At 39.7% G+C, this 25,723-nt stretch overlaps 1 protein-coding gene across 3 annotated transcripts in view; it reads right to left on the bottom strand.

Annotated features, from left to right (window-relative positions):
* ANO6 (anoctamin 6) overlaps positions 1–25,723 on the bottom strand; it is a 217,323-nt gene that overhangs the window by 56,177 nt on the left and 135,423 nt on the right. For all 3 annotated transcript variants that reach the window (XM_066258167.1, XM_066258168.1, XM_066258169.1), the window contains 5 exons: positions 12,358–12,423; positions 10,058–10,345; positions 9,736–9,849; positions 7,595–7,710; positions 1,703–1,837 (listed from right to left, as the gene is read on the bottom strand). In XM_066258167.1, coding sequence (XP_066114264.1) covers positions 1,703–1,837; positions 7,595–7,710; positions 9,736–9,849; positions 10,058–10,345; positions 12,358–12,423 — 719 coding nt within the window. The remainder of the gene's footprint in view (positions 1–1,702; positions 1,838–7,594; positions 7,711–9,735; positions 9,850–10,057; positions 10,346–12,357; positions 12,424–25,723) is intronic.

Below are 25,723 nucleotides of genomic sequence, written 5' to 3'. Positions count from 1 at the left end.
GGGGCATTGCTCCGTTGCATCCAGAGCCATTCCAGCGTCTGAGGCACAGGCCACAGAGCCATCCTCAGCACCCGGGCCAACCTCGCTCCAATGGAGCCCCGGCTGCGGGAGAGGAAGAGAGAGACAAGAGAGGAAGGAGAGGGGGAGGGCTGGAGAAGCAGATGGGTGCTTCTCCTGTGTGCCCTGGCCAGGAATCGAACCAGGGACTCCTGCACGCCAGGCCGACACTCTACCACTGAGCCAACTGGCCAGGGCCTCAGAGGGACTTTTACGTGAATGGGCTGGAGTGTGAAATTAGTTGGTCTTACAAATAAGTCAGTTACAAATGGGCATAGGGAGCACTTTTAGAATGTCTGGGTAAAGGTCTCAGAAAGTTTATTCCTCTATATAAGTAATAAGAACAATGGCAGAATTAATTTACAGCAACCTAAGGGGTATTTGAGGAAAAACAGCTACATCTCTATAAGAATACTGTCTACAACCACCATTCAAAAACTCAATAAAAATATACCTTTGCACTTTGAAAGTATGCTTTTTAAGATGCCTTTTATTGGGGGAAATGGAGCTAGAAAAATACACAAAACAATGGAGAAGCCAAAGACATATTAGGCAAAGAGTATCAATATTTATCCATTCGTGCCAAGCTTTTTCAGTAAAGAGAAGTCTGTACTTCAAAGACTATCTGAAGCTTTCTTTCTTTCTTTATTTCATTTCTTAGGTAAAGATAAGCATTTGAATTCTTGAATATACCGCAAACTAGTAGACAGAATGCTGCATTACAAGGCTTATTCCATCTGCAGCTTTTTAGCTAAGAAGCCATGGTGGGTACAAAACACTCAGCATCCTCTGTTAAACAGAATGGGTAATTATGCCTATACGTCATGTCTGCCACGGAAACATCCTTCCTGGGGAGCCAGAAAAATCTGGTCTGCTCATTGCTGGTGTGCAGAAATTTTGATCTGGCTGTCACATCTGGATACAAGCCAGAAGATCAAAAGAAAATACTTGGGTTAGTGTTGCATCTCTTCTGAAGGTTGAGAGCACCAAAAGCAGAAGCATAACAACATAATTCAGAAGAGTGAGGGTAAAACTCAGTGTCCTGGCACACAGGTAGTTTTCTTTAGACAGTGCAGCTGGTGTCAGAATTCCAACACCAAGCACACGCTCTTTCTTTATCACTCATTCCCCCACCCCATCTTTGTAAAAGCTAATTTTTAAAAAGTAAAACGAAAACAAAAGTACTGTTCACTTAAGTTTTTAAGTATGTGTTTCCTAATATATATTAAGAAATAATTTCTAAAAGCATAGAAATACCAATTTTACCAGTTTTGTTATTGAAACTTTGAAGAAATCAAAGCTGTAATTGTCCCACATCTATAGGGCTAAGTAAAGCATTCCTCCAGAGGCCAGAGGTTCAAGGATGATCGTCCCTCCAGACCTCCTTTCTTTTTCAAACAAAGTATTGTCTTAAAATATTGAAGGGCTTCCTAGGGATAATATTCCTGACAGAGACTGGGCTGCATTATCTAAGGAAATAATTTCCACTCCATTTAATTATTTCACTCAGAACATAAGGGATACATCACCTAAAGCAGTAACTGTTCTGCGATGAGTCTTCTCTTACTAAAAAACCTAAGACTCTAAAAATAATTTTATGTCTCATCAGCTTTCAGCACGGTAACAAGGAATAAACAGGGCTTACCTCCACGTGCAGTTATTTCGATTGATATAGCCATAGAGAAAGCAAACCACGCCCACTACCGCTGCCAGGAGGAGCATCTTAGTGTAATAGCCCAGCCAAGCAAAATAGATTCCAATCTTCTCTCCATAGTATTTCCTGAAGATAGAAAATACTTTTAGAGGACACAGATAATCATTCCATAGCTTCATCTGCATATGAATTTCTGATTTTAAATAAGAGAAGCTTTTGAGCTCGAACATCTGACTCAATTCACACTAGAAACACACTCATGCTCATAGCAGACCCCAAATTCCAATATAAACCAAAAAGTAGTTTACATATGAGAGAACTGATTACCAGGGGTTGGGAACCTATGGCTCACAAACCAGATGTGGCTCTTTTGATGGCTGCATCTGGCTCACAGACAAATCTTTAATAAAAAAATGATAACGTTAAAAATATAAAACATTCTCATGTATTACAATCCATTCATTTCCTACTGCTCATGTTCATGGTTGTGGGTGGCTGGAGCCAATCACAGGTGTCCTCTGGGACAACACCAAATTTTTATTGGATAATGTGTAACGTACACGGGTTGTTGTATGGCTCTCATGGAAATACATTTTAAAATATGTGGTGTTCATGGTTCTCTCAGCCAAAAAGGTTCCTGACCCCTGGTAGTCTGTTAAAGCAAAATAAGTCCGAACAGAGCAAAGGAAGGAAAAATGCTGACTCTGGAGCAGAGAAAGAGACAGAGAGAGAGAATCACCATTATCTGTTGTAAAGAGCAGCACATTTGTCACATTCCCCGAAAGATGCTTCTCAATGTTCACGAAACAAATCAACACGGACCATCTGCTCAGTTACCTGCTTTCACTTATCTAGGGAACTTCCTTGGAACAAATGTAATGTAAATCACAAATAATATATAATGTAAATCACAAATAATCAATATAATGACTGATATGAGTAACAATTACTCACATAATGGAATGTGCCTCTGATCAAAATATTTAGAGAAGTCCTTGTGACAGCGGGAGAGGGCGGGATGGACATGACTGAGGAACCCACCGCCCTGCATTCCTTCAGTCTAGCATTTCAGTTACTTGACTCTGAGGCCGGTGTGATACTTCTGGCTCAGCATGGAGCTGTGAGGAGCTCCTTGGGTTTAACTAGTGGGGACCTAGCTCTGAGAAGCTGGGATCTCAGACAGGAACATCCAAGGGCTGGACCAGTTCTCACAGGGCAGCTGTGAGACCAGCCCCTCCTTACAAGCCTGGTGCGGGTCACATCCCTGGGGAATCGGAAGGGATGAGATCAACATGCAACCAGGAGGACAAAGTGTGTCCATTTTCATGTGGCTGGGGCTTTGCTGTCTGGCACATGCACAGCGGGCCAATGGCCGGCTCAAGAGACTGCCTGGAAGAGAAAGCCTGGACACTGGCTTGAGATGTCTTGGACTCTTGGCTGTTGGGTTTTCAGTCATAATTTCTTACCAACCATCCACCCTAGAAATACTACACTTAAAATTGGAAAGGATGTTAAAAGTTTGCCTGGTCCACACCCGTTACCCCTACTAGTAAAAATATCCTGCTACATTTACAGAGACGGTCAGGCAGACTCTATTGGGTATCCATAAAGACAGGGAGTTTATTACTTCTGAAGGTTTCCACACTACACTGGAGGCAAGGGGTCAGATGTTCTGAATCTGAAACAGAGCCCGTCTCACAGTTCTTGCTGAAAGGCTGGGAATAGTGAGGATGCCCTGAAATGCAATATTCTAATTGTTATCTCTCTGCCAAAACTGTCCCAATTCTTAACACCAGTTTTTAAAAACTCAGCTTTGTTTTTATTTTAATCAAAGTTGTAACTATACATTCATTAGAGAATTAAATAGTTGTCCCTAGCAACTTGCCCCATTTCCTGTTGCCCAGAAGCAACCACATTCAATTCTCACAGATGCTTCTTGGAATATTTACCTCTGTATCTCTAAATAATACACTTTAGTGTTGCTTATTGATTTTTCAGTTTTATGTATCACCTATTGACTTTCTGCTCTGGAAGATGAGGATTAAGTTCTCTTTCAGCCTCTCGTCTCATCTACACGTCCGTACCTCCATTCCCTCCAACCTCTTGACATAGTTACATTATAATTTTGGTTAGATTGATCTTCTTGCTTTACATTATTATGAGTCTGTAAAGACCATTCATGGCTGAATCAGGTCATCTGCTCTGCTTACTTTTTCTTTCCTGCCCAATATTTTGTTTTCCTGGAGTTAGTAATTGTCTTGGTAGCTCACTGCTTAGTTTTCTGTGCACTTATCAACCTTCCTCAGACATTTGAACTTATTTCTCTTTTCTTCTACCCTGTAGTGTAGTTGCAGAGAAGTCAATGGTATTCTGAGCCTCACTCCTTCACAGGAGGCCTGTTTTTTTTCTGGAGGCTTTCTTTTTGAGGTGTCACATTGTGGTGGCTTTTCTGGGCTGGGCACTCAGTAGGACCCTCCATCTAGAGACTTCTCCTGGCCCCATACTCTGATTTCCTTCCCTCCATTTTCTCTAGTCTGGTTTCTAGCCCTCCTATTATTTGTTCATTGTACATCCTGGACTGATCTTCCATATTTCACCCTTTCCCCTTTTATTCCTACCATTTGTATTTTTGCTTTAGGTTCTGCACAATTTCTTCAACTTTATGTTCTAACACTGCTATTAGGGTGTGTGTTTTTGTTGTTGTTGTTCTATCGTTTTTAATTTTCAAGAGCTACATTTTACTGACAGCATTTTTTTCCCCCTGTAGAATCTCATCCTTGTGTTATGGATACCATATTTTCTCTTATCACTCTTAGGTAGTTTTTGTGGAAACTTTTCTTTTTGTCAGTTCAAAGTCTGTTGCTTCCAGTGGCTCCTTATGGTTTGTTTGGTTTGCTTGCTGGGAAAGAACCCCCTTTCCTCTGGAAATCCCTGGAGCCACAGATGAAGATTGACAGGTCCGAGCTGTTTAGGGACTACGAGTGGGAAGCAAAGAAGGGAACATGTGATGTGGACCCCCTGGGGAATAGTGCCATTTTCCTTAGAAAAAATATTCTTAAAATAGAGAAAAAATTGTTTTCTTTAACCCCCTAAAACCCCAAGCCCATAAAAATGATTAAGAACCCATCAAATCCATCACCCTGCTATTAGATCCTATAGATTTAACATAAATGGAAAATAATAAAAGGAAAACCCCATGTGAATGTCAAGTTCAAATATTTGTATATTTACAAACATCCTCTTTTAAAATTCTATCCTACAGGATATCCAGATTTTTTTTTGTGGCAGAGACAGAGAGAGTCAGAGAGAGGGACAGATAGGGACAGACTGACAGGAAGGGAGAGAGATGAGAAACATCAATTCTTCGTTGCTGTTCCTTAGTTGTTCATTGATTGATTTCTCACATGTGCCTTGACAAGGAGGGGGACGCTGGCTACAGTAGACCGAGTGACTCCTTGCTCGAGCCAGCGACCTTGGGCTCAAGCTGGTGAGCCTTGCTCAAACCAAATGAGCCCGTGCTCAAGCTGGCAACTTTGGGGTCTCAAACCTGGGTCCTCTACATTCCAGTCCGATGCTCTATCCACTGCGCCACTGCCTGGTCAGGCCAGGATGCCCAGAATTAAGGAGAGAAAGAACCTCTTCATGGTTATAATCCAGCTAATAAATGAGGGAGGGCATTAGAATATGAACACATGAAATAATGAAATGAAATCCCTTATGAAACAATAAATCTAGGCAATAATCATTTCTGGCTGCTATCATCCAAAAAAAAATAAAAAAGAGACAGTGGACATTATGCATCTTCTGACAGAAGTATGATATTCCACACATCAAGTATTCTTGCACTAAATTGAATGTCAATTAGATCAAGCTTTAAAATGAGGATCAAATTACCTAGCTAAAGAAAATACGTATTGGGGTAAGGTGAACACTGATTGAAGAGTATTCGAGTTCTATTTAAAAGAGATCTCATTTTACTCATGAAATGATACGATATTTGGCATTTTCTGCAGTGGAGGGGGTTGGGAGGGTGGGCGAGATAAAGATGAACAAGACTGAAGCCGGGTGACAGGACAGACGCCGGTTTGCTGTACATTTCAATTTTTTTATGTTTGAAATTTCTCATAATAAAATGTAAAATAAAACAAAAGAACAACTACTCAACATCTTAACATTCTTACTTTTCAGGTTAATAGAGTTTCCCAAGTAGGCAACAGCATGGGGCTTTGAGATACTGTGGAAAGAACAGGTTCTCCAGGCCACCTGGGGATCTGCGACTTTCCTCGCCTCACCCTCGACATCCAAACTGTAACCAAGACCTATCAACTCTGCGCCTGAAATCCATCCTATGTCTGCTCCCACGATCTCTCACCTGGCCCACTCTATTAGCCTCCTACCTGCTCTCCCTGCTTCCTGTGCCCTCTGCATTCTCCTCATTAACTTTGCAAAATGTGAACAAGAGAAAATGACTCAACCGCTCAAAATATCACAACAGCACTCGTCCAAACTCTCTTCCATGCGCCTGCTTCCCTGATAAACCTGTGTCTGATCATTCCTTTCGCACCAGCACGGGTCTTTGATAGCTCCTCAAAACCGACCCCGTGTTTGTGCCTCAGGGCATCACCCATCGCAGCTCCTATTCCTGGAATGACTTCTTCCAATTCTTCAAAGTCCTGGCTCCTTTTTACTGTGTCACACTTACTTAAAGATAACTTTCTGGCCCATTCTTCTTCCTCTCTCCTCCCCCATCTCATCCCTGTTATTTTCTTTATTTCAACCAGAAATTTTCTTTGTCTGCTTGGTTGTTTTTGGTCTATCTCTTTCCAGCCGCCTTTCCAAGGTGACATAAGCTTCTGGAGAGCAGATAACATTGGTGCTTTGAGAAGACAGATGTTGAACTACATGTGACATTCACGTGACAGAGTGAAACGATTATCTAACAACACATACAGAAGAGCAGTGAAAATTTATCTCTTATCATACAATTTAAGCTTAATCTAACATTTACTCCTATGTAATGAAGCATTTGGTGGGCCTTTATTGCCAGTTCTTGGGAGGTAACCTCTAAACCATTGGAATTTCTGAAGATAGGCTTGTCTTTGTTATTCATGGTGACCCCCTGGAGAGTTTACGCTAATGATATGGCTCAGAAAGGGGGTTGGCCACACCATAAAGACCAAGCATATGATTAGAGTTGAAGCTTTCAGCTATGTGATACTGGTACAATCTCTGAGCAGAAAAAGGGGTTGGAGATTGAGCCATGGGGTAATGACTCAATCAAGCATGTAGCAACTCTGGGCAACAAAGCTCAGAGGTCCAGGTGAGTCCTTGCCTGGTTGGCAGGACTCTGGGTATTGTCACACTTTGATGCCATGAGGGCAACCCTGAGTCCACAACATCTTACCTCAGTGATTTTCAACTACTTTTTAGCTCATGGCACATGTAAACTAATTACTAAAATTCTGTGGCATACCAAAAAATGTATTTTTTGCCAATCTAACCAAAAAGTAGGCATAATTTTCATTCATAAAAAGAAAATAATAATAGTAATTACTTACCCTTTTTGCTCCAAAGTGACTTTTTAAAAAATCAGGTGCCTGTACTTGTTTGTCTATAAGCACTTCTGATACCAAGAATAAACCAATCAGATGTAGCCTTATTATTCAACAAGACCAATAAGATGCAATTCTATTACATGACATATATATTTATGGTTCAAGATTAAGGCACACACTTTGGATGGCTATTGTTGTATTGACTGGTGTTATTTTCTTTTTAATTTGACAAGCTAAGACAAAAGAGGTCAGTGCCCCTGACTAAATAGTCAAGTATTGCATGTTTTAAAAATTCTTGCTGCACACTGGTTGAAAATTGCTGCCTTACCTGATAAGATCCAAGGGCTGCTTTTTGTATATGCTTCGAGGATGAGCCCACTCCCTGTACAGAAGGTAGCGCTCATTTGGGCAGGTGAAATCCTCTGATGGATGGCTGAAGTTGCACTGGGAAGCAAAATCAATCAAGTGAGCACTGCAATCACCACATGTTCACAAATCCATTTACTAAAACGCGGTGCTACACCTTCAGTCATTGCTGAATAAGGGGCCCTTACTTGCTCAAGTGGACTGAGATACCACATCATCTTTAGTGATCCTCTGCTAGGGGCATTACTAACACCTTGAGGGCCACTTGCAAATGTGGGTGGGGAGAAATGTTTTGTTGTGACAATCCTGGAGAAGGCAGCAGGTACTTGGTGGGAGTCTCGTGGATGTTAATGTCCTACAACTGGGTCAGTCCTAAACAATAAAACACTAGGCCACTGAAGTGCCAAAGCTGCCACAATGGAGTGACACCTGAGAGTCCAGCCCACTCCTTGGACACTCAGGAGAAGCTGGGCCTTGACTGGGGAGAGGCAGGATCAGTTCTAAAACCAAGACTTCTTTTTCCCAAACTCAACAGTTATTCAGTGACAACATGTAGAATATAAATAATAAAGAAGCTTAATATCATGTTATACACTTAGTTTATTCATGAAACAAAACCTCCTGCCTCTTCTTAAATTCAGTCACTCTTCTTTCTGTCTGACTGGTTTTCCTTCCTGCTGTAACTAGAACCAAGTTATCACCCAGCCTAACCTTAACACGGGGCCTGACCTCCACTCACCTCCCTTCCAAATGCCACCTGAGATCATTTCTTAGCCTGGATGTGGCACCCCTACAATTACAAAGGTTTTTAAAAAAAAGAACTGGCCACGGCCAGATGCCAACTCAGTACTCTAACCTTGGCATCCCAGATTATATCCATGAGAGCTCTCTGCAAGTGGCCTGCTATCACTGCTAATTTTGCAAGGGCACAAATATAAAACACATGGCTGGACTGCTGTGTTAGGTCTCTTAACCAGGAAACTCAGCATCTTCCTCCTCTCTGTTCTGGATGCATGCATGTGTATCAAGTAGCTGTAGGTATCCTAGCTTTGTTACCTTATATGGTACAGTCCAATACTGTCTTCATCCACAAATACATGAACAACACAGTAGCAATTATCATTCTCAGTGTTTGCTTTCTTTGGTCTTAGAGATTTAGATAACTGAAGGTGAATGTAACAAAGTAACAGTACAATATAACATAGTATTTCATTTATTTTAATGGCAGAATTTATTTAAAGCACTTAGATATAATATCCTTGCATTTATGGAATCACTAAGGGCTTGAAGCAGTCACATTTTAAAAATTTCATCTCATGTGAGATGTTATCAGCTGGAGAAGTGCTCTTGAATTTGAGGAGTTGCTATCATCTTAGAACATAGTTCTTTAAAAATGTCAACACTGCTGTACTGACAGTATGACAAGAACCCTGACAAATGCCTTTTTAAAAGCCCTGTGGTATTCCAGGGCACAATCTGAAATGGTGTTTCAGGAGGGAAAAAAATAACCCCTATGTTACGAAAATGATAAATGAAAAGTTCTAACGTGTATTTTTGCTTACAAAGAACTAATACTTTTCTGGTTGATGATAACATCTGTTGGTATTATGGAAATAGCTAACACAGATATAGTAGTTATTATATGCCAGCAACTGTTCTAACATTTGCCATGGATTAATTAATCCTCACAGTAAATCTGAGGTAGGTACTATCATTATTCCCATTTTATTAACAAAGACATTGAAGAAAGGAGAGACTAACTGGCTTTCCCAAGGTCATCAGCTAGAAAACGGAAGAGCAGGCACTTTGGCCTCAGAGCCCATGCTCTTCACCACTATTCTACCCTGCTCCCCACGCTAACCATGGGAGAGCTACCGTTCATTGGTTCATTCATTTGTTCATTCATTCATTCACTCATTTACCAAGGATTTAGCAGTGAACAATGCAGCCTGGTTCCTGTCCTGGATACGCTTGCAATTTTTTAATATATCATCTTTATTTTACCAAGACAGAAACTTAAATAAGGTCAAGAAGATTTAGCTCTTCCTTATTAACACTGAGTGTAAATTAGGTGCTTTATTTCGTTTTTGCTATTTGACTTACATCATGGAGAGGGAAAGCCGCCTTGTAGATCCCAGAGCTTACAAGTTTGTTGATCCCAAACTTTTTCACGTTGTTGCTTACTTGATACTTGACCCGAGAGAGGATGAAGTAAACCTAAGAAGATTCCAATTGTGTGGTTTACTCAGTATAACTAACCAATCATTCCTCATTATTAGAACAGGAATCTGGAGGTACATTTCTTTTATATGTGTGGCAGCTTCTAAAAATAAAACAAAAAGCCGACCAGACCAAACCACTAACTATATTCAACAGCAGGTTCCAAACCTCCCCAAGACAACAGCTAAACTTGGTTTAGACTTACAATGCGGCTTCTGGTGGCTGGATTAAAGAAGGTATCTCTGTCACGAATATAAAAATCACTTATCCGGTTCTTCTCAAATGGGGCAGTGAAAAACTCCTGCTCTGGCTTGATGATACTTTCGTCTACTTGAAGGAATTTGCTAAACCAGTTGAAATTATCGAAGGCTGAGGACCGGGTTTTTAGATCATTGGGCTTCAGAGGCAATTTGATGTGCATTATCTCAGCATATGTACATAACACCTCCCATGGGGCATGCACCTTTACAAACACAAGCCTGTCATCCAAAACCTATATTGGAAGAATAAAAACACAACTTAAGAAGCTAAGCCAACTATTTTCACAAGTTTAAAACACACAGCTATTTCTTACATGGCAGGTAGTTAAAACACACAAGTACATGAACACAAATACTAATAAAAGTGAAGATAGAAAAAAAGGTAGATTTGCAAATCCTCTTAAACTTTCTGCCTGAAAGATAATTCCTTGATTTGAATTACTGAGAAAATAATTAAAATTCTTATAGTTCTTTCATAAAGTTACTAATATTTTAAATGAAGAAAAGCAAGCTTGTTAATTTGTCCATCACTCCATCCAAAGTAGTAAGAATAAAAACACCAGAATATTCATTGCCATGTTCTTGTATTAACAATTTTTTAATTTCTTAAACCTAGGACTCTTTAATTTATTATATACCTGTTCGATATTATGTAGTCAATAAAAAAATGTCAAAGGAAGTTTATTAACACAGAAATACATTTACTATATACAGTGTGTCCGTAAAGTCATGGTGCACTTTTGACAGGTCACAGGAAAGCAACAAAAGATGATAGAAATGTGAAATCTGTACCAAATAAAAGGAAAATCCTCCCAGTTTCTGTAGGATGATGTGGCAGCATGTGTGCATGTGCAGATGATGACGTAACACCGTGCATACAGTGGAGCAGCCCACAGCCATGCCAGTCGAGATGTGGACGGTACAGAGGAAAGTTCAGTGTGTTCTGTGGCTCGCTAAATTCAAATCCGTGACCAAAGTGCAACATGAATATCGGCATGTTTATAATGAAGTGCCACCACATAGGAATAACATTACTCATGGGGTAAGCAGTTGAAGGAAACCGGCAGTTTGGTGGAGAAACCCCGTTCTGGTAGGCCATCAGTCAGTGACGAGTCTGTAGAGGCTATATGGGATAGCTACCTAAGGAGCCCTAAAAAATCTGTGTGTGAGCCCACATCGAATAGGTATAAAACTGGGAGAGTTTTCCTTTTATTTGGTGCAGATTTTACATTTCTGTCGTCTTTTGTTGCTTTCCTGTGACCGGTCAAAAGTGCACCATGACTTTACGGACACACTGTATTAAAAGAGAAAAAGCAAATTAAATCCTTGTGATATAGTAATTTCCCTTTTCAGAAGAGAAAAATTTATGTATTTGAACAAAAACACGTTTAGAAGGACTACAAAGTTATTGATGGATAAGTAAGATAGAGATGATTTTTATTATCACTACACTTTTTTGATAAACTATTATTTGTATAATAAAAAAATCTTTTAAAAAATTCTTAAAAGAAAGAAAACAATCACTTAGTCTGACAGGCAGTGGCACAGTGGATAGAGTTGACCTGGGACGCTGAGGTCCCAAGTTCAAAATCCCGAGGTCATTGGCTTGTGCAGGTTCATCCAGCTTGAGTGCAGGATCAATGATCCCATGGTCGCTGGCCTGATCAGGGGGTCACTGGTTTGGTTTGAGCCCCACTGCTCCTGGTCAAGGCACGTATGAGAAGCAATCAATGAACAACTAAAGTGACACAACTACAAGTTGATACTTCTCATCTCTCTCCCTTCTTGTCTCTCTCTCACATTAAAAAAAAAAGGAGAGGGGGGAAGAAACAGTGATTTATACTGGTTTTATTGTTCTATTCGTTGGCCTCTACAGAAGATCTGCCTGCTTTGATCACAAACAAATACATTCACCCTGGCTGGGTAGCTCAGTTTGTTTGAGCAGGGCCCTAATACACCAAGATTGTAGGTTCGATCCCCAGGGCCAAGTCAATCAATAAATGCATAAATAAGTGGAACAAATTGATTCTATTTTTTCTCTCTCCTCCTCCCTTCCTCTCTAAAGTTAATAAATAAAAAAATTAAGCAATAAATAGATTCTATAATGCAGATTACGACTGACGCCCCTCCCAGCCTGCAACTAAGGCATGGCTGGGGTTGCATGTTTTAAATGCCATTCCAAGTGACACGAGGTTCCCAAAAGCCATCCATGGTCAGTCAAGGGTTTGCGGGGACTGCCACTTACCGATCTTGTTGCTTCTAGCTGCAGGCCATCATTGATGAGGTTAGATTCATATGCTCGTCTTTTCCTCTGTTAAAAGAAATTGGAAAACATAATAGGACTTTAGTTTTACTAGGGGCAGAAAAACCTTTTTTTTTTTTAACAAAATACAACAAATCAGTTTTTTGTTTTTTAACAACGAACCAGTTTGGACTTGATGAAGAGAGACTTTTGCTCAAAATGGCACAGAAGCAATGAGCTTGCCCTGGCTGTGGGTGACCTGCGGGTGTCGGGCTTCTCGGATGGAGGGCCGTGGAGTGCACTTGGATTATTCTCTTAGCACTCTGGAAAGCCTGTGGTTGTCCCCAAGAATTTTCAGTCATTTGAGAACCATAAAGAACTCTAAATTGGACATAATTCCAAGGACTTTTTTTTGGCTTATAAGAGGTTTTGCACACAAATAGAGGTTTTTCAGTACCATTCGCTGATGTCATTCACCAGTTACAGCTGAGATCTGACATTCTAAATTTTAAAAATGTTATTTCCCTACCGGATATTCAGATGGTTTCATTTTGGATACGTGTATTTCATCTCTGCATGCTTTGACAAAATTCAATAAAACACAGAAAATTTTGGCAAAACAAAGGAATTTTTCTCTATGCAAGACTGAAATGGTTTTGAAGCTATAAAAAAATCTAAGGCTACAAAAATAGAGAATTAATAGATAACATATCTGTCCATGTTACACGGCCATTTGAAAAGATACAGACTATAGTACTGTATTTATTAATATTAAATTCTATATCTGGATAGGGTTTTTACCAAACTGTGTCCTAAGTTGTAAGGGAAGCATGTGAAGGTAGAACCTTGTTTGACCTTTTCAAAGAATGCTTTTGATGAAGAAACAGTTACACTGCTTAATGGAAAGAGGAAAATGACTGGACATGGCTCAGACCGCCTGTGTTCACATTCTGGGGCCGTTACCTGCCAGCTCTTTGACCTCTGGCCCAAGACAAACACTTGCCTCGTTTTTCTCATCTATCAAATGGAGAAAACCTCACCAGCTTCCTTTTGAGGTTCTCGTGAGGTTTATAGATCTAAATCACTCCAATAGAGCACACAGACTAGAATTTCCATCTCTCGTAATCACAGGAGGTAAACTGGACCAATTCTCCCAACTGAAGAAAGCTGAAGAAGGTAAATTTAAAAAAAATTTTCCCATGTAACTTCAGCTGCTAAGATAGAGCATCACTGAGCTAAGGTGTGGGGCATCGGTGGGGCATCGGTGGGTCTGGTGGTTAGGCCACTGTGGTGCAGGAGCACCACTTGTGATTTGCCTGCTGTGAGCGGGCAGAGGCAGCCCTGAGCCGCTGTGCCACAGACAGTGCCTGGGACAGGCAAAGCATCCAGAGAATGGAAAGCAGATGCTGACTGAAAATGACAGACTGTCAAAGATAAAAATACACCTGGCGTTTGGCTAAACGTGAGTGCAAGTGGAATCCCTACCATTTTGTGGAATTAGCAGAAAGAGAACATTGCTTTATTTATACGTATTTAATAAATGGTTATATAGAACTACAACATGCCGGACACTGTAGTAGAGCTTTGCAAATGTAACAGATGTAATTGCTTGTTGCTGTTTGAGCATACAATAGTCACTTAAGGAAAAACCAGCAATTACTGCTCCTGCCCTAAAACTAAATAAGCAACTTGCCTAGAAATGCCCAGTCCAATGGGAGGAGAGCTTGAAGCACAGCTTCCCTGCTCTGCTCCCAGCAGGTGACTGTCCCCTCCGCTCCAGGCCTCCTACCCCTGCAGACTCTGCAATCCGCCCCACAATCTGCCCGGACGAGTTTTTCAGCCTTTCTACCGATCCACCATCTCCCGACCTCCACTTGGGAAGCTGATTCAGACTCATCCTGCTTGGTACATAGGCAGTATTTCTTCGCTCTAGATCCTAATGCTCATATTTTGAGTCTTGCATGGTAGTCCACTCCTTGTTCCTCCCTGCTACTTTCTTTGCTATTGCGTAAAAGCAATTTTGATCCCGCAAGCAATGTTCAACATTATTGGCACAGAGTTTATGCCGCTACATGTTTGTTGAAAGAATGTATTTATTAATTCGTTCTACACACATTTTCTCAGAGGATCCAACAAAATGCTGAAGATTCAAAGAAGAATTTCAAACAGCCTGCTACAGAGGAACTTAGAAACTCAGTGTCCAGGGCCCTACGAGTCACCCAACACAGAAGGACTGAAACATTCATCCATGTGTTTCATGGCGCTGTCATAGACACCCGTCAGCCTCTGTAGCCACTTGCAACTCCTTCCAGAGCCCACAGCCATGACTGCAGATAAAAACTCAGACACTCCCGTTTCTCGTCTCCCGGGAAGTTCAGTGACTGCACACTGGCTGGCCTTATTAATTAGACCACCCCTCCGGACCTGGCATCATAAACCAGCAATGCAAAGAAGTCAGGCCGAGCAGAAACCATTCTGGGGCAGCTGGAAAAGCAACTGCCAGTTCCAGAAACAGCAGAGGTTTTGGTGGGAGCCTTGGGGACACTGCCAGTCAGCGGAGCCAGCAGTGGCTCTGGGCCCAGGGAGTGCCCGTGCTTCCCCCACCCCCTCTCTGCAGTGGGATCGGGGCACTGCATCTGACTGCCGAATCTCTAGGCTTGTTTGACTACCTCCCAGAAGGACCTGTGAGCTCTCTGACAGTCTCCTGATAAATTCCTTCACTGCTAAATTAGAACTCATTTCTGTTATTTGCCAGCAAAAATCTTGACAGAGAAGCCATGAATGAGGGGAAACTCATTAGTCTGAAACCTAAATCACTGTACTGTGAAGGTGGCAGGTATTCTGAGAGACCAGACGCTCTGACCTCCTCTCCTATGGAGGACATGACTCACCCCGAGCCTGTGCAAGGGGCAACTGTCTCACTAGCAAGTCATAGCAGGCTCCATGACTGTCTTCTGTATCCTCTGTGCCAGTCAGGAATCATTTCTATTAGGATGTGAAGCTCAGACCCAAGGATTTCAGCTCTTGTAAACAAATGTCCTTCTAGTTAGAAGAGCAGAAAAATCATTCAGATGGACTTCTCCAATGGCTTAATGGGTATGTTAACAATTAAGTGCTGGCAAAAAAAATTTAAATAAATAAATCGCATAACTGTGTTAACTGGCCTTATCAAAAGTTCATGGTTCCTATAACAGTTAGGCCCATGAGGATGATGCTCCCTCATCTACCAGGGAGCTCTTCCAAACTTTCAAGGTGCTCCTCAGACTCCACAACTAACTCCCAGACCAGCAAACTCCGCAAGTGACCTTGCCTCCTTTGTCACAGAGGATGGCAGCCACTCACTGTGATCTCCTGCACATGTCATTATACTTATCAACAGCTGGATGCCACCTCTCGACCTGGTGTCAGAACACCACATCCGTTTCGTTTCTTCCTGAGCCAGGTCCGGCAATCCCTTTCCTTATTCTCTGCCCTTCATTGCTCCTACTCAGCTAGCACACACCCTCAAATGACTCTCATCTTTAAGAATAGTCGATTGTTCCACAGCCCTGCCTGCTCTTCAATTACTGTCCCCGCCCCTAGAGATGTTTGTCTTTTGATCTTGATATCCCTGGCACTTAGGCCTGTAACAGAGGAAACATGCAATAAATGTCTAATGAATGAATGGATAGAGTGCATGGTGGATCGATGGCTGCCTGGTAAGTGGGAATGGGCTGAGGAATACAAATTACTGCAGTGCAACAGCTGGGTTCTCTGTCCTGAGCTCCCCCAAAATGTTCCACAGACTTTTTCTTATGAGTATCACAGATTTTGACAAAGAAGGAGAGCTACAGTTTAATTCTGGAGTGTACTATAGCATCAGATAGCTCAGAGCATCCGGAGAGAGCAGGAAGTGATTTCAAGACACCTTGGTCTGAATTACTATATGACAAAAGGGGACAGTTCAGAGAGCTGGGCGTGAAGCCGCCCTACAGGAGGGCAGCTCTGTTACAGGTACACCAGACACACTGCTCCTGCCTGGGCGGTGTCAATGCATCAACCATGACGGCAACAGGCTGTACAGTGAACTCAGACACCGTACCCCTCTGTGGCATTTCTGAATTGAGAGTCCCCTTCATGGGACTCTCTCCTTTCAGATTTCACTACACTACATTGTCCCTTTAGCTCTAGCCATTCCGGTTTGCCTTTCATCCCTGAGCACAAGGGTTAGATTAGGAATCAAAATTCAAATCCCGGTTCTGCAATTTGCTAGCTCTGTGATGGGCAAATAACACACTCTACAAGCATCAGTGACTTTGTCTGAAAGACAGGATAAGAAAGAGCTTCAATGTGGAGTTTTTGTAAGGATTAAATGTAATTGTGGGTATAAAGTACCCAGCATCATGCCCTTCAAATATGTTCAACTTCCCTTATTCCTTTAAAAAGAAACCCTCTTTACCCTATAGGTCTTACAGTCTCAGCTGTACTTATAATACCAAACAGCCGAACAAAAACAGGTGATTCCTACTTGGCCTCCACGCTGTGCACCCATGGCACCTTAATCCCTCCAGTGGGATACCAATGACCCCATTTACGAGAGCCCCAGGAAACAGACTGTAATGCCCTCTCTCTTGACACTTTCATACTACTTGATCATCCTGGTTCTTAGACTATCTTCTTTGCTATCTGATGGATGTATATAGCCTTTCATTCTCTGAAGGATATAAACAATCTTTATATCACCTTTCTTTTGTCCTATTTGTATGAGTATTAAGAAAAGTCACTGATAAAGAGTATAGAGCACATGTGAAATCACAGATGAAGACAATCCGATATACTTCTCTTCTATCTATTTTAACAGCATAACATTCTTTCAAACAGATTGACTATTTATTTATTAACCAATCTCAAATTGTTGGAATTTAGTAGGTTTTTTCCCCTTAATTTTTCACTGCTATGAAAATCCTTGTAGAATAATCTCTGTGTAGCCATTATTACCTCCTCAGGATAAAGTCCTAGAAACAGAATTATTAATCAAAGAGGCCATGCAGTTTTAGGTTCTTTAATATGTATTGCCATACTACTGCTCTCCAGAAAGGTTGTACTAATTTATCCTATTTAGTTCTTATCTAGTTCTTTACAAAGAACTCCTGTGATATTTACCTGATTTCTCTCAAGATAACTGGTAGACCTTGAAGTTGGTTTATAATGTCCTCTATTTTACTACTGACTATAATAACTTAAACAGCTTAATCAAGCATAGGACATTTTTATTGGTGTTACTTTAGTGAGATAGTTCTGTTGGAGCAATGTGAGCTCTCGGTTCTTGACTTTATGCAGGAAAGATTTCATAAAACGGGTCCAGGTGATTTTGAGAGTACAGCACATTTATTAAAGCTGAGGACAGTGAAACAAAGAAAGGGCTTAAGATAGAAGAGGCAAAATTAAGGCAACAGGTATGAGCGTAGGAGGATCTGCCTTAGCCCTTTGGAAACGTGAGGGAGAATTGAGCCTAGATATATGGCAACCTTGGCTCTTTTGAAAGAAAGTCACAGAGGCAGAAGAAGGGAGTCAGCTGGGCTGTGTGGACTCAGGGAACACGTTACTGAGGCATAGGAAAGACAAGACATATGCTTTAATAAAGAAGATGGTTTGCTAGAGAGAGAGAGAGAGAAGAAAGGGAGGAGAGAGGGGGAGAGGGGAGAAGGGAAGGAGAGAGAAAGAACCTGTGCTTTCCCTTTCTTCTTTCCTAAGGCGTGTATATCTTTGCTTTCTTTCTCCAAGAGCCCATCTTTTGCCTCCATAATGTGTTTCCTGAGTCCATGCAGCCCAGCGGACTCCCCTCTTCTGCCTCTGAGACATTCTTTCTAATGGGCCAAGGCAGCTCCACCTTGGCTCACTCCTGCTGCTGTGACCTTGCCTCCTCGTCTTAAGCCCTTCCTTGGTTTCACTGGCCCCAGCTTTAATAAATGAACTCTCAGAATCACCTGGACTCGTGTTGTGAAAGCTTTCCTGCATGAAGCCAGAACTGAGAGTCCACAATGCTACCAACAGTTCTTGTTCTTTCCCTTTGACAAGGCAATTTACAAAGGACTAGTGGAATATTTTAAAAATTGATCAAACCAGTCTTCTTGGTTTGTCAGGTAGCTATAGTACATTAGCATATGTGCTATATTTGTCAACCAGGCGCATTATCAGGAAAAGACTGCTTACTTAAGAAAAGATTGCTTAGGTCTGTTGAATATGAAATCATCTTTACCTCTCCATGGAATTTACACTTGGATAAGTAACAGTGTTCTTGACATTTAAAAAAATTAGGTTACAGCTGTCTTCCATGTTAAAAATGAAAGAAAATTAATATTGTATATTGCCTGACACAGCTATTGCTCAGTAAATATTGTCTGAGTAAATGAATATCTGAAGCCACACAATCTTTCACTAGAAATTATTTTCTATGCCTTGTTGGAAAACCTTACATATAAGAACCTAAACTATGTTCAATAGTCTGTGATCTGTATTTGGCAGCACAAAACGATGACACCGGATTGACTGGCTCTGGAGAAAGCTTAGGTGTACATTAAACTGTGCTGTATGTAAATTACTCTTTGTCTCGGGGAGCAATTTATTGGCATTGTAAACTGGATTTTTTTCACCTACTTGTAGTAAAGCCAAAGTGACTGTAACCTTTGAGGAGCTGCATACATCACAGAAAGATGCATGCGACTCTGTTACTGTTGGTGGAGGACAGTGCTAGGGGTTCACAGTAAAAAGGGACAAGAGCACTTATCTCACACCAGAAACTTATATTTTATTCATACTTCTTTTGAGAGTTTAATAAAGCTGTCAGAGAAATAAAGAATAAAGCAATCAAAATCACCAAAGACAGACTGGCTTAATTAAGGAAGCTTTCTGTCCCTAAACACCTTAGATTACACATCTCATTTAGCTTAATAAAGACATTGTTTGGAAGGACTTGCTCGTGAATTATACAGTAATAATACTGACTGTAAACACCAATCTACTGTTTTCTTTATGTCACCTAGCTTTTTCAGCATAAATAGCAGGGAGTATAATGCCTCAGAAGTATGCTATGATGATAATAAAGTACAAATCTCTTGGGATTAATGAAATGTATGCAACCATTAATTTCAAATATTCTTACAGCTTTTTCAGGCAAAGTACTGATGGTGCTGTCACTGTATTTTTCAACTTGCCAATCTTTGTTAAGCCTACAAAGATGGATGAGAAAAAAGTCATAGGTAATTTGTGCAAAAAATTACTGTCTCATTACTCTAAGTGCTATTTATTAGTTATATATCATGTGCTCAAGAAGGTTTAGTAAGCAGAATAAATTATTTAATTGGGACTTAATTTAAATTCACATGTTGGTGACAAACCATTTAAAGTGAGTGGACTGATCTGATGAGGGAGCTACTCAAGTAGGTAATGCGTGTTCACCAGAGGACAGAAAACAGATGGGCATCCTAAGTGATGAGTACAGAATAGAACTAAATATTTAGATTAAGTTCACGTCCAACTTTCCTTTTGTGTGTGTGTGTGTGTGTGTGTGTGTGTGTGTCTGTTTCTAGGACTTCATTCAATTCCTCTAGGTTATCCAACACATACTTTCTTCTTTATTTTTTTAATTGAATTTATTGGAATGACATTGGTCTGCAAAACCATATAGGTTTCAGGTGTACTTTCAACAAAACCTCATCTTAAGCCCTAGCCGGGTAACTCAGCTGGTTAGAGCCCTGTGCCAATATACTGAGATTGCGGGTTTGATCCCCAGTCAGGGCAAACAAAAGAAGCAACCAATGGATGCATAAATAAGCGGAACAACAAATGGATGTCTCTCTCCCCCCTAAAATCAGTAATAATAATAAAAACACCATCTGCACACTGCATTGTGCACCCTCTGCCCCAAGCAAAGTCTCCTTCTGTCCCCACCCTTTGCCACCTGCACTTAGCCCCCACCCCCCTTTCGCTCCTGCTATCTCAACCTGGTGTCTGTGTCTGTATGCTATGCATATATGTTTTTTGGCTAATCCCTTCACCTTCTTTCTCCCAGTCTCCCCCACCCCCTCCCCTCTGACAGCTGTCAGTCTGTTCCATGTATCGTGCCTCTGTTTCTGTTTCATTTTTTAGCTTATTTTGTTCATTAGATTCGACATATAAGTGAGATCATATGGTACTTGTCTTTCTCTGACTGGCTTAATTCATTTTGCATAATAATCTCCAGGCCCAACCATGCTGCCAACTTTTCTTTTCAAATGAACACTTTTGGCACAATTACAAAAATAAATACATAAACAGTAACTTAGGAAACAGAAATTGTCCAAGAAGGAAAAAAAAATCACCTATCATCCTCTGCTGAGAAAACTACAGCCAACATTTGAGGGCAGTGTTTTCCGAAGTTACCTGCTTATACAAACGACTTGGCGCAGTTTGAAAAGCGGGTTCTTGGACCCCTCTCCCGGAGATTCTGAGTCAGCAGGGTATCAGATGGGGCCTGTAATAATCTGGTTTTAATAAGCAAAGCAGATAACTCTTATTGGATAATTTTTTTCAGGACACAAGTTTTCTGTGAATCTAAGCATCTGTTGGTGATTATTTATCCTCCTCAACCCTATTCTACATGGGAATTCAGTATAGTTGATTTTTCACAATCCTTTCCTCTTTTACAAATAACGCTTTTAAAAAGTGAGACACAGGTAACATTGGAGTCAGGGCAAATGACAGTTTCTTCATTCAAATTCATTCAAACCTACGGGCACACCTCGGAAGGACCAATCAGGAAGACGGTTTTCTCTTCTCCACATCTTTGTGAGAGGAATAGAATAATCAGATTTTCCTTCTCAGGATTACGCTGTCCTCTCCGCCTGTTTTTAAGAATTGAGTCCAAGAACACTTCCCGCTTTGGAAATAAAAAGCTAGATTTGGATTCACGGCTCTTGTGCTGAGTACTCAAAAATAAAACCAAACGTGCTTACACCAGCAACATGTTTTGTAGCTGTAACGTGACACTGCTGATTCTAATTTACTCTATTCCTTTTAACCTACAATCTTAGTAAAAGCAAGTAGCGTGTGAAGAAAGGAGATAAAAATATAACTAAGAGGTTCCTGCCTTACTCTAAAGTGTGAGGGAGTTGAAACTAGACCTGACTTTTCTTCTTAAAACAAAAGACAGAACACCTACCAAAAGTTATCTGTGAAGGTGAAACCACCCAACACTGGCTGCCAGCATTTCTCCTTGATCTATTCTAATACAAACATCAAGTTTCCAATTGATGGACAATCTGTGGCCAATATGACGTTTCCAGGAAATGTTCTGATTCTTCATAATTCCACTCTGCTACCCCTTCACTTCTCCAATTTGAAGAAGGTATCCAGTGTTAATTCTATTCACTCAGGCCTTCCTCCTCATGAGGATCCATGGGCCAAGTTTCTTCCTGGGGTATTCTCACACCAGAACATTATAATTCTTTTGAACAACCAGTTTGGTTTTTATTGGGTTGAAACTTTAGACCACGTTATTGATAATATTCCCTATTCTCTTTGGCTATGAGGAATCTCAGAGGCCACTCTGGAGCTGAACTCTAAATTTCTGAATAGTACCTTTATGAATAATAATAAATCATGTTTATCACCCTGATACATGGTTTTCTTTTATTTTCTGGCTTTTACACTTCTGTTACCCTGATGTACATACCTAATTACTTTTATTTTTAACAATGTATTTCTATAAGTGGCCTCAAACACTTTTTAGTGAATTGTAGCAAACTATATTAACATAGTATTAGCATAAGCAGGGGGCTAAAGACTATAAAAATTATACGTTGAAGCCAACAACAAATGATTTTTCAATTATTATCTTATTTGTCACAAATAACCATATACTTAATGAACATAAGACAATGAGAACGCCAGCCATATGTTCACTTTAATATACAAAAAAATTAAAAAGCATTTGATAAAATTTAAAACCTAATTATAAAAACTCATAGTAATCTAGAACAGGGAACTTTTTTAACTTTTTAAAAGAAACCAAGTGTGGTACTTAATGATAAGATTTTAGAAACATTCCCACTGAAATCAGAAGCAATACAGTGGTGATCACTGTGGTACTGGTTCTATGTCTCAGCCACTGTGCTTGGACAAGAAAAAGAAAGGAGTATAAAGATGGCAATAGTAGAGTAAAACTGTATTTTGTGAACAATATGGTCTTCTGAAAAAACTGAAAACATGTTAGAAATTACTAAAAATTTATAAATTACTAAAAAGAGTTTAGCAAGGTCCTTACATAGAACTCATAATAGAGCTTTTTACACACAATAGTAAATTACAAACTGCAATTTAAAATCCTTCTGACAAGAGCAAAAAATTTTAAAAATACTAGTTAATAAAAATGTACAAGATCTTCATGAACATTGTTATGAAGCTTTCCTAAAGGGCTTTCCTACCTCAGTAAATGGAATGATTCACTGTTTTCACCATACTAGAACTTTCTGATGAACTTTTAAACATCCAAAGAGACCTCATCTTGCTTCTAAGCAAACTGTTCCAGCCTCATAATAACTCATCTAAAATAATGTATAACAGTTTAAAAAGTTCACAGGATCTATAACCAATTAGTTGTCTCACATTAGTTGACAGTTTGGATATAATGTAGTTTGACCACTCAGTTTTCAAGAATCTCTTTTCCTATGGTCTCCATTGGATAAATCCTTCTGTCATACACTCAAGAAATTTTAAGGTCAGATATGAAATACAAATTTTTACTGTCATACATAAACTTTTCATCAACTTAAAGAAATAAGTTTTCCATCAACTTCTAGGAATGAATTCTGCTGATAAAAAGATAAATACATTAAACATATAGCCAAGATTGCTTACACTATTTCTGTGCTATATAGACATCATTTGAATTACACTAGCACTTGGTCATAAACACATCCGTTGGAAGTGAGGCCAAGTGTCAGACAAAATGAAATTCAAAATAGATCAATTCTGCTACTTGCTAATAGTTCTAGAAAAATGAAATGGAATAAAGAAGCAGAACTAATAAAAATGAGCAGGAAGAGTAAGTAAAGTATATAGAGATGTGTTTTATTTAAATTATTTCTGGCCCTGGCTGGGTTTCTCAGTGGCTAAAGCATCGTGCTGGTGCACGGAGGTTGAGAGTTTGATCCCTGGTCAGGGCACACACAAGAAACAATCACTGAATACATAACTAAATGGAACAACTAAACGGAGCAGCAAGTTGATGCTTCTCTTTTCCCCTTCCTATCTCTCTCTCTGTCAATGGAAAAATTTTAAAAATACTTTTTTTAATCTTAACAATACAGATAAAACATACTTAGATATATTTAATCATACTTATATATATTTAAGCAGTGCCAGACACTGCTGGCTTGTTACTGAACAGTCATTCTCCCCTTCTTCATGACTAAAAAAATCCTAGTGGTTTTTCAGATACTGAGTGATCAACTGATTCAAGGGATGAAAGACTAGTCTTGATTAGTCTATGCTAATTATGGTAATTCCATTCATCATTCAGTATTTGGTTTAGGAACAGATCTGTGATAGACAATGAAGTGTAAAGGGAAGCCCACTTAGGCCATTCTAGGGAGCTTTCTTCCCCCTTAAAAAAAGAGCTACAAGAAAGGGCATTCCCCTCTTTTGCCCCGGATGCCTGGAATTGCAGCAGCCATCTTGTAACAAATGAAGGCAGTTTAAGAACAGCCAACACTCTTAGGATGGAAAGAACCTCGATTCTTGATGACCTTGTTAAACCAATAAATTATCTAAATGAGACATGGTTCTATCTCCAGGCTACTTCTTAAATGAGAAAATTATTATTTTTTGGTAGCATTTAAGCCATTTTGAGTTTGATATTGCTGTTATTTACTGTAGAAAAGAAAATTTAATTTATGTGCTAAGAACAGTGCTGGCTAAATGAGCACTTATTATTGAAACACTTATCCTCCTTTAAAATCTAAATGTCAATGATTTATGCTTTTAAAAGGATGGTGTGAGGTCTCTGAAATATTTTCACTAATATAAGGAGACAAAGTTACATGCTATTGGGAGGTTTGGATAGAAAAATAATTTCTCTTTTGCTCATGGTTGGTGTGTTTTTGATATTTTGGCCCTATTCCGTCTACCTTTCTCCAGCATCTCTGAAACAGTATTTAACAGTACTCTGTAGATCAGCCCCTGGCAAAGTCAACCTTGGTGCTGCTTTAGGAAATCAGTATGAGTTGCACATTTTTTTTCTTGGTGTTGTCCTGAATCCTGAATGAGGCCTGACTGGGAGTGTGACAGAACTCACAAATGTTTTCCAAATTAATAAAAGTCTGACTCTAAAGCTGAGCTTTGCATTCTGGTGGAGTCTAAATTAAGTAATATGTACAAATAGAAACTTAAAACACTTCAAAGCATAGCTTATAAAAACCAACATCATGATATATCTATCTATGAGTTCAGGGATTGCCAAAATTAATGATAATTTTTTTCCTCCTGATTTATGAAAGTTACACTGGGACCTGTGTTTCCGTGTAAAGCAGATGCAGAACTTATTAATAATGTCAGGCAGCTCTGGGCTCCTTCTCCATGAAAGGGAAGCTTCGTCTCAAAGCAGAACTGTTTCCTTCATACTTTAATGGATTAGATTTGTTTAACTTCCTTTTATGTAGTAGTTAGTCCAGTTCCATTGGCATATGGATGCTTAATGAATTTTTGATGATGGTGACTATGACTGTACAGAAGATACAGTATTTCAGTATCCACAGGAACATGATCAAGTACTCTAAGCTATTTATATTTCATCTAGTGATAAAAATTACACAGTAACACAAGGAGAGTCATGCCTTTTCATATTAGTGCACTGCTTTAAGAAAAGTCAAAATATGAAAAAGGTGAAGGGACTGAGAAGTACAGACTGGGTGTTACAAAATAGTTGTGGGGATATCAAGTACAGCACAGTAAATGTAGTCAATAATATTGTAACAACTATGAATGGTGGCAGATAGGTACTGGAAATATTAGACATATATTGTCAAGTTTATGAATGTCTAGCCACTATGTTCTATACCAGAAACTAATACAAAATAATACTGAATGTAAACTGTAATTGAAAAATTATATATATGTAAAAGAAAATAAGAGGGATAAGAATTAACATATATTATGTAATATTTTATGAAAATTTATATAACATCTCTCTATACTATTTTATTTAATCCTAACAATAGTCCCGTGGAGTAGGATTTGGGATTCCCATTTCCCTGAATCTAAGATGCCTATGGCTATATAGTAAGCCAATACTCTATGTACCAATAAGAAAAAATTCAGCCAATAAGATTATGATACACAATTTGTAAGATGC

Source organism: Saccopteryx bilineata, chromosome 2, assembly GCF_036850765.1.
Source record: "Saccopteryx bilineata isolate mSacBil1 chromosome 2, mSacBil1_pri_phased_curated, whole genome shotgun sequence".
Lineage (NCBI taxonomy): Eukaryota > Metazoa > Chordata > Mammalia > Chiroptera > Emballonuridae > Saccopteryx > Saccopteryx bilineata.
Note: the sequence above shows the minus strand (reverse complement) of the source record. Positions and strands in the feature narration are given on the sequence as shown.